This window comes from Budorcas taxicolor, chromosome 1, assembly GCF_023091745.1.
Source record: "Budorcas taxicolor isolate Tak-1 chromosome 1, Takin1.1, whole genome shotgun sequence".
In the NCBI taxonomy this organism is placed as follows: domain Eukaryota; kingdom Metazoa; phylum Chordata; class Mammalia; order Artiodactyla; family Bovidae; genus Budorcas; species Budorcas taxicolor.
Window position 1 is genome coordinate 212,472,037 of NC_068910.1, and position 14,486 is coordinate 212,486,522.

The 14,486-nt window shown below is 50.0% G+C and overlaps 1 protein-coding gene across 1 annotated transcript in view; it reads left to right on the plus strand.

Moving 5' to 3' along the window:
• Window positions 1-14,486, plus strand: part of DOP1B (DOP1 leucine zipper like protein B) — a 130,012-nt gene that overhangs the window by 75,685 nt on the left and 39,841 nt on the right. The window contains exons 16-20 of the mRNA XM_052636456.1: window positions 5,943-6,095; window positions 7,138-7,238; window positions 8,434-8,624; window positions 11,425-13,027; window positions 13,747-13,858. Coding sequence (XP_052492416.1) covers window positions 5,943-6,095; window positions 7,138-7,238; window positions 8,434-8,624; window positions 11,425-13,027; window positions 13,747-13,858 — 2,160 coding nt within the window. The remainder of the gene's footprint in view (window positions 1-5,942; window positions 6,096-7,137; window positions 7,239-8,433; window positions 8,625-11,424; window positions 13,028-13,746; window positions 13,859-14,486) is intronic.

The window sequence follows — 14,486 nt, forward strand, 5'->3', positions numbered from 1 at the left end:
CTGTTGCGCCCTCTCTAGGGAATTTTTCATTTGTTATTGTACTTTCAACTCCAGAGTTTCCTTTTTATAATAATTTCTGACTTCTTATTGTTACTGTCTGTTTGATGAGGCATTGTCATCATACTTTTTTTTTTTCTTCTTTGAACATGGTTTCCTTTAGTTATTCAAACACACGTATAATGGCTCCTTTGAAGTCTTTGTTAAATCTGGCTCCTCTCTTGGCTTCTGCTGTCTGCTTTTTTAATCCCTGTGCGTGGGTCACATTTTCTGGTATCTCTGCCATGGCTTGTAACCTTTATTGAGGACTCAACATTTTAGATAATATATTGTTGTAACTTTGTGTTCTGGCACCTCCCTCCAACTCCCACCAGTGACTTGTTGTTATTGTTGTCTCTGTTGTTTGTTTAGTGACTTGACTGTTTGTTTCCCCTGCAGGGTGAGGCATTTAGTGATGCTCCTTGGAGGCTGCTGGCTTAGGAATGTGCAGCCCCTCTTGAGATGATGGTGATTTTAGCAAGATTTTCGTTGACTTTCCCTGATTTCTTTTAAACTGTTGATATCACCCCTGGATGTTCAGTTCAGTCACTCAGTCGTGTCCGACTCTTTGCGACCCCATGAATCGTAGCACGCCAGACCTCCCTGTCCATCACCAACGCCCGGAGTTCACTCAGACTCATGTCCATCGAGTCAGTGATGCCATCCAGGCATCTCATCCTCGGTCGTCCCCTTCTCCTCCTGCCCCCAATCCCTCCTAGCATCAGAGTCTTTTCCAGTGAGTCAACTCTTGGCATGAGGTGGCCAAAGTACTGGAATTTCAGCTTTAGCATCATTCCTTCCAAAGAAATCCCAGGGCTGATCTCCTTCAGAATGGACTGGGTGGATCTCCTTGCAGTCCAAGGGACACTCAAGAGTCTTCTCCAACACCACAGTTCAAAAGCATCAATTCTTTGGCGCTCAGCCTTCTTCACAGTCCAACTCTCACATCCATACATGACCACAGGAAAAACCATAGCCTTGACTAGACGGACCTTTGTTGTCAAAGTAATGTCTCTGCTTTTGAATATGCTATCTAGGTTGGTCATAACTTTTCTTCCAAGGAGTAAGCGTCTCTTAATTTCATGGCTGCAGTCACCATCTGCAGTGATTTTGGAGCCCCCCAAAATAAAGTCTGACACTATTTCCCCGTGTATTTCCCATGAAGTGATGGGACCGGATGCCATGATCTTCGTTTTCTGAATGTTGAGCTTTAGGCCAACTTTTTCACTCTCCTCTTTCACTTTCATCAAGAGGCTCTTTAGTTCCTCTTCACTTTCTGCCATAAGGGTGGTGTCATCTGCATATCTGAGGTTATTGATATTTCTCCCGACAATCTTGATCCCAGCGTGTGTTTCTTCCAGTCCAGCCTTTAGACTCCACTATTCACTGGATGATGGCTCTATTATTTTTAACAATGCCCTGGGGCACAAATTACTCCACAGCCTTGACTCAGGTAGGTTTTTTCTTTTAATGGTTATTCATGTGTCTGTGTGTGTATATAAATATATTATTTTTTGGCTTTGTTGGGTCTTAGTTGTGGCATGTAGGATCTTTGTTGTGATGTGTGGGCTTCTCTGTAGTTGCAGCTGCAGGCTTAGTTGCCCTGTGGCATGTGGGGTCTTACTTCCCTTCCCTGGGATGAATGCTTATCCCCTGCATTGGAAGGCAGATTCTTAACCACTGGGCCCCCAGGGAAGTCCCTGTCTGAAGTAGTTTTTTTGAGGCCAGTCTTAGAGATTTGTTTTGACACCGGAGGATTTTTCCTAGCTCTCTGTGTCCCTGTTAGCTCAGTTGGTAAAGAATCCACCTGCAATGCAGGAGACCCTGGTTTAATTCCTGGGTCGGGAAGACCCACTGGGGAAGTGACAGGGTACCCACTCCAGTGTTCTTGGGCTTCCCTTGTGGCTTAGCTGGTAAAGAATCCTCCTGCAATGTGGGAGACCTGGGTTCAATCCCTGGGTTGGGAAGATCCCCTGGAGAAGGGAAAGGCTACCCACTCCAGTATTCTAGCCTGGAGAATTCCATGGACTGTAGAGTCCATGGGGTTGCTGAGCGACTTAAATAAAATAAGATGTGTCCCTGTTTATTTCTGGTAAATGAGCTGGCCTTTGGTGTAGCTTGTTGCTATCATGGAGCTAGCAGCCTCCTCATAATTACTTACCATTAAAATTTCTTGTTATATCTGAGAGCACTCCTAGGCTTGACCTCATCCTAGACTCTGTTCCCTTATAGAGAGCTGTGCAACTCTGTTTTGTGGCCCGCCTCTCCCCCTGGGCAAAATCTCTGAATCCTATTGTGCAACTGCTTCTCTTGGTGTGATTTCCTTGCGGGTCGCTGGGCAGGGTGGTGGCCTCTGGTCTTCTGGGTGTGCCTCTTTTCATCTCCTAATAAATGATGAGTGTTCTTAGCCTGCTATGGTTAGATAGAGCCTCCACCCAAGAGCCAGGGCAGAGGAGTAAGATACTGGCGGCCTGTTCCTCCCAGGGAGATACAAAAGCCTTATTATTAGCTGGGGAGCTGGGAGGAGAGGAGGCCCACCTTCCTGGCCACCCCTACCAAGTCAAGCTGGACTAGAGGTGGACAGGGTCGTAGTTAAAGTGCCATAGACTTATTGCTTCTTGTGTTGGAATTTTTGTAGATTCTCTCGAGTTTTTCCTCATTTCTTGAATGCCCTTAGGATACTGTCCAGCAACTCTAAATCACTGGCTGTTTTCTTTTTCTATAATTTTCACTGGCAGAGGGTCCATGGTATGTTCAGTCTAGCCCCATTCATGATGTTGGGTCCTGGCAGATTCTGGATTTAGTTGCTCTTCAGCTTCTTCTCCTTGTTTTCCCTCTCTTCCTTCCTACCAAAGTTGAGTCACAGTATAGATCTTGCTGTAGAACTTGGAACCATGGTGACTGGGCAGATCTTTTTCCCTGGTCCCGCATATATCACAGAGTTTGGTATAGCTACATCACAGGCACAGAGAGGAAAAGAGAAGAAAGAATTTCATCCATGAATTCTTGGAAGGCTATTAATAGAATGAGAATGATAGCACTCAGGACTTTCCTCTTGTTTGGGTTTGCTTCCATGAGTTCTTTCTGAAGCCTTGATTTTTATTTTGATTCAGATTTATGCACCTGAGCACGTGCTACTTGCCAAGCACTGGAGCATATGTTATATATTAATGTTACCAGGTTCTCAAGAACGAGACAGGGCTGGAGCCTGGCCACACTGAGATGCTGGAACTAGAGACGGTAAAGCAAGCTATACACTCAGCCAGGGTGCGCCCCAGGTTCTCAGACTCCAGGCATCAGGCTAGTTCCAGATCCTCTAGCCTTTTTCTCGTTCCCGTGGAATAGCTTACATACCAACGTTCATTCTGCCTACAGTGCCAGCAAGAGTAAGGCCAGATGTCCCAAGAGTGCCCTGCCCTTTCTAAGTAGTAATGGCAGATTGCCAGCCACTAAGAAAATGTCCAGCGCATAGGGACCAAGAAGGCAAAGATGAATGGGCAGGCGTGTTTTTTTTGGTGTGATCAATGTCAAGTCTCAAAAACCCTCCAAAAAGCCTTTAAACCTTCCAAATGGAGCATCTTACACATAAATTTGTACTGGGGACTGCAAGTAAAGGGACTACTTTATTTTATTTGGAAATGACTTGGCTATTCAATGAACTTTCATCACTTTGTTTAGCACAAACCCTAGAAATATAACTTACCCCGATCTGGAGAGACTATTTTAGACAGACATTCCTGAAGCATAATTATTCTTAATAAAGTTTATCTAAAAGCTCATATCTCATTTACATTTTTTAGAAGTTTCTTCACTCGAGGTTCTTTCCTTGCTGACAAACTTGTAAAAGATATAACAATATACAACTTTTATTAAACCTTCAGTTCAGTTCAGTCACTCAGTCATGTCTGACTCTTTGCAACCCCATGGACTGCAGCACACCAGGCCTCCCTGTCCATCACCAACTCCTGGAGCTTACTCAAACTCATGTCCATTGAGTCGATGATGCCACCCAACCATCTCATCCTCTGTCATCCCCTTCTCCTCCCACCTTCAATCTTTCCCAGTATCAGGGTCTTTTCAAATGAGTCAGTTCTTTGCATCAGGTGGCCAAAGTATTAGAGTTTCAGCTTCAGTATCAGTCCTTCCAAGAAGGTCAATATATAAGATTTTGGTGAAGGAGGAGTTTTGTGCAATGAAGTGCTTACTTTACAAGAGGTTTTCTGCTAGTCAGGAGGAGCTGATGTCACCATGAAGGGATTTAGTGCTTTTCTAGATATGAAAGTGAGAAGTCGCATTCAACTCTTTGTGAGCCCACGGACTATACAGTCCATGGAATTCTCCAGGCCAGAATACTGGAGTGGGTAGCCTCTCCCTTCTCCAGGGGATCTTCCCAACCCAGGGATCAAGCCCAGGTCTCCTGCATTGCAGGCGGATTCTTTACCAGCTGAGCTACCAGGGAAGCCCTTTCTAGATATGAAGAGATCCAAAGGTGGGGATCAGTTCAAGTCAGTTCTTGAAAATATCTAACTATCTAAAGACCTGTCCCATCATCAGATTCCCTGGAGCACAGGGCTCCTCCCTCCACCCTGGTCAGCAGCTGCGGCAGCACGGGGTTCAGTCTCCGGAGAGGCAGATGGCAAATGCCCTTGTCGTTCTGTTGCTGCCAGTGCTCTTGGCAAGTGTCAGTTTGCAGTTGACAGAATGTTTGTATGAAGTTTACGTGTAACTTGATAATTGGAAATCACATTTCCTTAAGTAAAAAATAAATAATGGTTAGGGTCTCAGGCCAGTCAGGGATTAATTTGATCTGTGCAAAGAAGAATTTTGTCAAACAGAAATGTGTTAGTCGCTCACGTCATGTCCGACTCTTTGCGACCCCATGGACTGTAGCCCGCCAGGCTCCTCTGTCCATGAGATGACAGAGTCTCCCCTCTGTCATCTGAGACTGATGGCAGTCTCACCTCTGTCCAGGTGAGAACACTGGCATGAGTAACCATTTCGTTTCCAGGGCATCTTCCCAACCCAGGGATCAAACCCGTGTCTCCTGCACTGCAGGCAATTTCCTTACCGTCTGAGCAACCAGGGAAGCTCAGAAATAAATGAGTCAAAAGAAGTTCTTTGATCTACAAGGTCTCTAAAACATAATGTGTGAGACATCATCTTTTTCCATGACCCCCCAAAAAAATGCCTTCAGAAATTCCCCCTCCTAGGAGTGGGAATCAGCCTTCTTTTTGAGTCTCACCCTGGTTGGTCCCTCTGGTGTCCCCGGGAACTTGGGAAGGGGCTGCAGTCACTCACAGACATCACACGTTTTAAGAGCCAAGATCAGAGTTGAGTAGATGAAGGACTTGATCCTGCGATATAGTTTAGGCCCTGAAGATGAGCCCGGCCTCTGTTACAGCATTGAGCGTAGAAATGGGAAGAAGCAAGTTTGTGGGATTAAAGCTGAACACCAGTTAGAGCCAACCACCGGTGGTAGGGTGCTAAGGTGTTTACCCTAGGACAGTGACCACCACAGATCCCCCCAAACTTCCTAGAGGACGCAACCCTGGCACCCCAGCACTGGCTCAGAGGGAGCCTTGTTGTGTGCTGATTGAGAGGACGTCTCCATCGTCAACAGGTGCCTGCTGCTAGGTGGTTCCCCTCTGAAAGCGGAGGTCTGGGCTAGAGCTGCAGTGTCCTGCATTGCCGACCCCTACATTTCACCTGTGCCGTTCCCCTTACCCGGTGGCTCCTGAGGGGACTGTGAGGTGGTTCGTTTTGTCTGGCGGTGGTGGTTCTTTGTATATTAAGGATGCTCGCATAGCAAAGGTAGGCAGGAACAGGCAGCTGGGGGCCAGACTGGCCTGCCAAAGGAGGAAAGGGGCAGGACTTGGCGGTGTTCACCCAGTCTCCCCTCTGTCCAGAGGGTGGCTCATGTGCTTTGGAATCAGCTGAATAAGGAGACCCAGGAGCATCACATCACGTGCGTGGAGTTGTTCTACCGGCTGCACTGCCTGGCCCCCACGGCCAACGTCTGCGAGGACATCATCTGCCACGCCCTCCTGAACCCTGACAAGGTGAGTCTCTGCAGCCGGCGACCTCCGTCTGACTCTGGTCCTGACGCCCGCCCGCCCCCGCGGCCCAGGTGTCACGTGGTGGCATGCGTTAAGTCATTCAGTCGTGTCCAACTCTTTGTGGCCCTACAGACTGTAGCCCGCCAGGCTCCTCTGTCCGTGGGATTCTCCAAGCAAGAATACTGGAGTGGGTTGCCATGCTCTCCTCCAGGGGATCTTCCCAACCCAGGGATCGAACCCGAGTCTCTCACATTGCAGGCAGATTCTTTACCATCTGAGCTATCAGGGAAGCCCTCAGGCAGACTCGCCTGTATCCGACAAGAGCCATTCTGGGGCGCAGTGGACATCCTGTTTAACAGGCAGGGGTGTTGCATCAGCAGCATTTTAATACATCAGTAATTTCAGGCCCGGAAAGCCCGCAGAAGCACGAGCCACCCAGTGTGTTGCACTAAAGCTCACCAGGAGCGTCTGCCCAGGCTCCCATGATGCTTGCAGGGCCCCCAGAGCTCTGGGGGAAGCAGGCAGCTGCAGAGAATGTGTCACCCCTGGAGCCCTGGCTATGCCCTGCTGTCAGGGCCTGTCCTCTAAGCTGGGGGTCCCCAAGCTCCGGGCTTCAGATCAGAACCTGCTGTCAGATCAGCGGTGGTATTAAATGAGAAATGAAGAGCACAATAACTGTCATGAGTATGGAATCCTTCCGAAACCATCTCCCGTCTGACCGCAGTCCGTGGGAAAATGTTGTCTTCCATGAAACCGGTGCCAAAGAGGTTGGGGATGGCACTGCCAAGGGCCACGAGGAGGTCATGCCCCGTGTTCCTCTCGAGCCGCAGGCCTGGCTGTGGCCCTGGACTCTGGTTATCGTGGAGTCTGGAACACGGACTGCCCCACCAGACACCAGGCCCCTTAGCTCAGGCACCTCTGCCCTGCTTGCCCTCTTTCCGCTGAGTTCTCGTCTGTCATTTAAATGGGGCTCGTGACCACTAAGAACGCCGTTCTGTTAAGAAAGAAGCCAGGCACCTCACTCCCGTTTTCTCTCCTGTTCAAGGGAACCAGGTTGGAAGCTCTGTTTCGATTTTCTGTCATCTGGCACCTGACCAGAGAGATCCAGGGCAGCAGAGTGACGTCTCACAATCGCTCCTTTGACAGGTGACAGGGACTTTTTTTTTTTAATAACTTAACCCTTAAAGGAAAAGGACACTTTGGGGAGGTGCTGGGTCAGCGTGCCAGGCTAGGATCGGGGAGATGCATGAAACAGAAACCACCCCCCGCCCCCACCCCGTGTTCTTGATGCAGAGAGATTCCTGGGGTCCTCTCGGTGAATTCAGGCCAGACAGGTGTAACTACCTCGTAGGGGGTTTCTTACCTTGATCTTAAAGGGAGGAAGCCCCGCATGCCTCAGAGTCACCTGAGGAGCTGGCAGAACAAGCCCCCCGAGGGGGCTTGGTAGGAAGATGAGGAGGGGTAAATCTTGGCCGGGCTTCCCCGGCAGCTCAGTGGTAAAGAACCCACCTGCCAGTCAGTGCAGGAGATGCAGGTTCGATCCCCGGGTCAAGAAGATCCCCTGAAGAAGGGAAAGGCCCCACTCCAGTATTCTTGCCTGGGAAATCCCATGGACAGAGGGGCCTGGCAGGCTACCATCCTTGGGGTTGCAAAGAGTAGGACGCAACAGAGCACGCACACACATGTATCTTAACTGGGGTGGCGGCCACACTGGCTGTGTGCAGCTGCGATGTCCTCAGTCCCAGGCCCCAAACCGTGCATTTTATTACAGGCATGTTCTGTTCTACATTGGTTTTTAAAAATCCCCTACCTTGTTTCTTGTAAGCTTCCCTGGTGGCTCAGAGGGTAAAGTGTCTGCCTGCAAGGTGGGAGACCTGGGTTTGATCCCTGGGTCGGGATGATCCCCTGGAGAAGGAAATGTCAACCCGCTCCAGTATTCTTGCCTGGAAAATCCCGTGGACGGAGGAGCCTGGTAGGCTACAGTCTGTGGGGTCACAAGGAGTCGGACACGACTGAGCGACGTCACTTTCGTTTTTATCTTGTTCCTGGAGCCCTAGATGTGGGGTCAGACACGCAGCCTTGGAGAGATTCCAGGTGGTCCTAATGTACCACACCTGCCCCCCATTTGTGAGGAGGCCCAGGCATCAGCATTTTTTAAAGCTCCCCTGACTTAGCAACTCAGCAACAAGCCAGCAACAGCGACCCTAGCTGGAAGCAGGGTTGACCTTATGGTCCTCATCTGCCTGGGCCTGCAAGTCCAGCCTCCCCAGGTAGAACTCCCCAAGGGTGTCCTGACCGCCCTGACGGTGCGCATCCACACCCCGCCCCACCCCCGTGGCAGGTCGCTGTTCGTGGTGCTGGACAGCCTGGGCAGCTCGGACGGGGCCATCGGGGCCGCCGCCCAGGGCTGGCTGGTGCGGGCTCTCTCCCTGGGCGACGCGGCCCGCATCCTGGAGCCCGTGCTCCTGCTGCTGCTGCAGCCCAAGACCCAGCGGACTGCCATCCACTGCCTCACGCGGGAGAACTCGGCGGGTGAGCACACCACGCGGGGGCAGGGCTGGCCCTGCATCCCGGGGACCCTGGGCCCAGGGGGAGGGAAGGGGCGGCCAGGACCTCCCTGCCGCCCTGGGGCCGCAGTCAAGGCATTCAGACCAACAGGATGGTTTCGCCAGATTCGAAAGGTGGGGGAGGTACTTTGTGGGGCCTCCTAAAATTTCTGGATCAGATGAACCAGCACTTAGAAATGCTAAGTCGTAGGTTTGTTGTTTTCACTGAAAAATATATGATTTTTTTTTTAATATATTAAAAAGGAAAATACTAGCAACCCATGTTCCAATAAATATAGCTGATTCTTGGTTCTTTTGCTGGAGAAAGCACTTCAAGCGCATCCAAGGTAGTAGGAGAGAAAACAGACCATCCACCTGAAGGTCTTCAAGGCCACCTCTTCACTTAGGAAGGAAGTCTGAGGTCTGGTGTGAAGGTCATTTTGGGCTGCCCAGGCTAGCTCTTCTCAGACCTGGGACGGGAGAGCAGAGGTTTTTCCCAGGTATGAATGGTCAAGCGTGTCGAAACCTGCATGTAAGCTAATCAGTTGTGCTATATAAAAATCGCTTCTGCTCAAGAACTGTCAACAAGGTAAGTGGTTTCTATCTGCTCTCCAGGGTTCTTTCCAGCTAACCTAAAATCAGAGAAGTAGAAGAAACAGACCTCTGGGCTCTGAGAATTTTCAGAGGCACCTTTAACTAAATTTTAAACAATAGAGGAGAGGCAGGAAAAGGAAAAGAAAGACTGAAATGAAACAGATGATTTCATTGAATTTCAGTGATGAATACCTAGCACAGTTTATGGTCTACCATCACTTCCCACAATAGGTGTATTTTATGATTTCCTGCAGTTAGTTCTCTAAGCAGTGGCTTTACAGACTTTGACTAGTTTGTTTAGCTTAGTGGGTTGTAAATACTCAGTGTTTGTCAGTCTCATCTTACGGAGGAATGCAGCCCAACCCCTAAGTAAGCAAAGATTCCCAGGTGGCTGCCTCTCTTTACAAGATTCCTTACTTAAAAACTAGGAGGCATTTTATTACTCCACACTTAGAAGAAAGTAAAATACAAAGAACTGTAAACTAAGCACCTTCTTAAAAGTTTGATCTGCATTTATGGCAGCTCAATTTTGAAGCATTTCTTTGCTTTAACAAGAAACTCTGCAGCCCGTCAGGTGTTACAAGTCTCGGGGCACTTCCTGCTGCATCTTCTAATTCCTGTCTAATGCTACCTGCCTGTTAAGGAAAAAATGTGTCTTCTCTGCCCTGTTCGCTCCCTGGAAACAACCAGAAGGGTTGTACTTCCCCTCCTCGCTATTGCGGTAGTCCTTTGGAAATCTCATTTTTAAATACTGTTTAAAGTGGAACAACAGGAAGCTCATATTTCTAATATCTTATCCTTCCTTCTTTCCTAACCTGGCTTAATGTTCATGGAGTAGATTTGTTGAAAGCTGCCTATTAAAAATGTTTGGCAGTGCCGAAGACATCTGGCTTTTCACTCCTTTTTAAAAGAGACCTCAGCACGTTAAAGCGTTGTCTGTGTTCTGATCTCAGGTACTGACAAGTGCATATTTTAAAAATCGGAGTAATCGGGAAATAAAAGCACAAATAAAGTCCCTTGCCACGCCAGCCAGTAGAGCACTTTACAGTTAATGGTTCAGCAGATATCCTCCCAGACATTTCCGTGGTTGCGTATTACAGATACTCTCCCCTAAGCGGACTTTTTGTGAACAGCAAGATTCTGCAGCTTGCTGTTTTCTTTGAGTACTCAATGTACTCTGTACTTTGCTCCATATCAGTGCATGTAGATGTGTCTTTAGGAAACCCAGCAGTAGCCTCTGCAGGCCTGCACCATGAGGTTCAGTCCTCTTACTTGCGGATGCTTTGTTTGTCTTTATACAGCACATTTCAGCGATACCCTTTCAGTTTTGAAAAACCTTCTGTTGACGTTTCTGTAGGGTACCTTTTTTTGAAAGGAAAGTTGTGGGAGAAAACGATAGGCATTTTTATAGATCACCCTTCCCCTAAACTTGGTATATTTTCTATGAAAGTATAACTAAATTACCCAATTTCTTGAACATTTTAAAAGACCTGTTCACTTTGCTTTGTCTGACTTCCATCTGTAATGTAACCTAGACTCTAGTGTTATCGTTGCATGCAGGAACTATATTTTGTTGTTTTTTCATGCTTTATTTTTTATTGCAGTGTCCTTGATTTACAGTGCTACACAAGTTTCATGTGCACAGCATAGTGATTCATGATTTTTAAAGGTTACACTCCATTTGTGCGCTTCCCTGGTGGCTCAGTTGGTGAAGAATCCGCCTGCAATGCGGTAGACCCAGGATGGATCCCTGGGTGGGGAAGAACCCCTGGAGAAGGAAATGGCAGCCCACTCCAGTATTCTTGCCTGGAGAATTCCAGGGACAGAGGAGCCTGGTGGGCCACAGTCCTACGGGATCTTGAAGAGTCAGACACTGCTGAGCCTCTGAGCATACTCAATTTATAGTTATTATATCATATTGGTTATATTCTCTATGTGAAAATGAAAGCCACTCCGCCGTCCATGAAATTCTCCAGGCAAGAACACTGGAGTGTATTGCCATTTCCTCCTCCAGGGGATCATCCCAACCCATCCAGATATTGCCAAGAATTTGTCTTGCCCCTTCCCACCCCCATGGAGCGTTTTACTAATATTGATCTTGCTGCCTCCCTTTAAGACCAAGATCACTGTGGAACTGCCTGACATAACTAACCCTTCTGTTCTCAAGCTGTCTGTCATTCTGTCCCTTGCAGAAGACTGGCACCGCTGGCTCAACAGGAAGCAAGCCTCATTCGCTGAGGCATGGGCCGCACCCGAGCTGCCAGAGGATGGCTGTGAAGACGGCGCGTCCCTGAGCCAGCTCACCACGGTGGACCGCGAGGCCATCTGGGCCGAGGTGGAGACAGAGCCAGAGGCGCGCCCGGCGGGCAGCGAGCCCCACGAGCATGACCGCCCTGTGCGCCTCGAGGACCTGCTGGACGGGCAGGCCCGCACAATCGCCGAGGACGGCAGCGAGCGCACCGAGTCAGCGGACACAAGCTCCGGCGCCACGGACAGCAGCGAGAACACGTCCTCCGTCTCCTCGCCGGCGCATGACCCGCAGGAGCTAAGCGGTGGCGAGCAGTGCTGTGCACCCCTGGCTGCGGCCACCCGGGCCCCTGGCCCGCAGGCGGGCAGCCCCACATGCCTGGCGCGCGCGGACTCGGACCGGACCCAGGCCTCGGAGTCGCTGCCGTCCAGCGACGAGGAGGCAGCCGCGGAGCTGCAGGCGCTGACGGCGGCCCGGCTGCGGAAGCAGCAGCGCGAGAGGCAGGCAATGCTGGAGGCCCTATTCGCGCACATCCTGCTCTATCTGCAACCCTACGACTCACGGCGGGTGCTGTACGCCTTCTCGGTGCTGGAGACTGTGCTCAAAACCAACCCGCGCGAGTTCATCGAGGCCGTGTCCAGGACCAGCGTGGACACCAGCGCCACGGCACACCTCAACCTCATCTCTAACCTCCTGGCCCGCCACCAGGAGGCCCTGGCGGGCCAGAGTTTCTACGGCAAGCTCCCCAGCCAGCCCCCTAGTGCTTGCCCGCACTCGCTGCTCATCGAGCTCCTCACCTACCTGTGCCTCAGTTTCCTCCGCAGCTATTACCCTTGCTCCCTGAGGGTCTCGCACCGGGACATTCTGGGCAACCGGGACGTGCAGGTCAAGAGTGTGGAGGTCCTGATCAGAGTGATGATGCAGCTGGTCTCGGTGGCCAAGGCGGCCGAGGGCAAGAACGTGGAGTTCATCCAGGGCCTGCTGCAGAGATGCCAGGTCCAGGAGTTCGTCCTGCTCTCGCTGTCTGCCTCCATGTACACAAGCCAGAAGCGCTATGGGTTGGCCACGGCTATGCCGGGCGGAGCCCTGCGGGAGGAGGGCGTGCTAGAGGAGCACGTCATCAACCTGGGCCAGGACCAGATTTGGAGTGAGCACCCGCTGCAGATCGAGCTGCTGAAGCTGCTGCAGGTGCTCATCGTGCTGGAGCACCACCTGGGCCAGGCGCCTGAGGAGGCGGAACAGCTGCCCGACCTGCCCCGGGAGTGGCGACGGGCCCTGAACTTCCAGCAGGCCATCAGCGCCCTGCAGTACGTGCGGCCCCACCCACTCACGTCACAGGGGCTGCTGGTGGCCGCCGTGGTCAGGGGCCTGCAGCCAGCCTACGGCTACGGCATGCACCCGGCCTGGGTAAGCCTGGTCACGCATTCCTTGCCGTACTTCGGAAGGTCCCTGGGCTGGACCGTAACACCCTTCCTCGTCCAGATCTGCAAAAACTTGGATGAGCTGGTCAAGCAGTATGAGAGCGAGTCAGCAAAGCTGTCCATCAGGTACAATGAGCCTTGAGGCAACTGGTGCTTGGGTGCTAAGTCCCTTCAGTCATGTCCGACTCTTCTGAGACCCCGTGGAGTAGCCTGCCAGGCTCCTCTGTCCGTGGGATCCTCCAGGCAAGATTCTGGAGTGGGTTGCCATTTCCTCCTCCAGGAGGTCTTCCCTACCCAAGGATGGAACCCGTGTCTCCTATGTCTCCTACCTTGGCAGGCGAGTTCTTTACCACTAGTGCCACCTGGGAAGAGGCATATTCCTATTGCTTTAGTGACAGCTTTTTGTCACTAATGGCTTATTGGCCCTTGCCAGTTGGAGGTTCCTTTCAACCTAGTCAGAAACCTAGCTAGAATTGTCAAGAGAGGGTAACAAGGAACTGTATGTGGATTCCTTTATTTTTAATTCCATATGACCACCCAGGCCAGATCTGGGTTGTAGGACAAGTCAGTCAATCTGTCTCCGTTATTTTTGTGAAACAGAAATAAAAGTGTGAATCCTCTGCACAGAAATCCTAAAACATCTGGAAACATTTTTCCAAAGCGGCCAGATAAATGTAAATCTGCTCGAAAGAGGCCTGTCATTTTTGTAGCAGTATTTCACTATGAGAGCCTCGGTTTGTTTTAAGATGGTGATATCTCTGTGGGTTTCTATGTTTAGGATTAAAAACTTTTCTGGCCTCCTTCTTAAAGATTTTCAAAACCAGTTTCTCATTTCTTCACCAAAGCATAACCTCCAAGAGGGAAAACATCTCCCCGGATTATCCTCTCACTCTGTTGGAAGGCCTAACAACCATTAGTCATTTCTGTCTTTTGGAACAACCCAACCAAAGCAAAAAGGTAAATTGCTTTTTTTCCTGAGTTCAAGGCAGTTTTCATGTATTGTTTTGTCTTCTTTGGGATTATGTCTGTTTCAAATGAGAAACGTATATGTGTAATACAGACACGTGTGCCAATATTAATGCCAAGTAGCACACACACAAACAATGCGAGCCTGTGTGCAAGTATATGTACAAATGTACGTACTGAAATAACGCACGTGTGGTTTTGTTCTCATTGGCCACTCTGTGGGCAACTTCAGCCTTTGCCCAGTGTGGCATAGAATGTTATCTTTTTTCCATGTTTTTTTTTTACTTGACTTTATGGAGTTTGAAGGCATTTTATGTTTTGATTACTCTACCCTAGAAAGTGAAAGTGAAAATAACCTCAGTCACGTCCAACTCTTTTTGACACCAAGGAGTGTAGCCTGCCAGGGTCCTCTGTCCATGGGATTCTCCAGGCCAGAATACTGGAGTGGGTTGCCATTCCCTTCTCCAGGGCATCTTCCCAACCCAGGGATCAAAGCCCGGTCTCCCACATTGCAGGCGGATTCTTTACCACCTGAGCCACCAGGGAAGCCCACTCAACCCTATCTGGTATTAAATTTTAGAACGGAGCTAGTACTTTGGTTGAAGGATTTGCAGAGTTT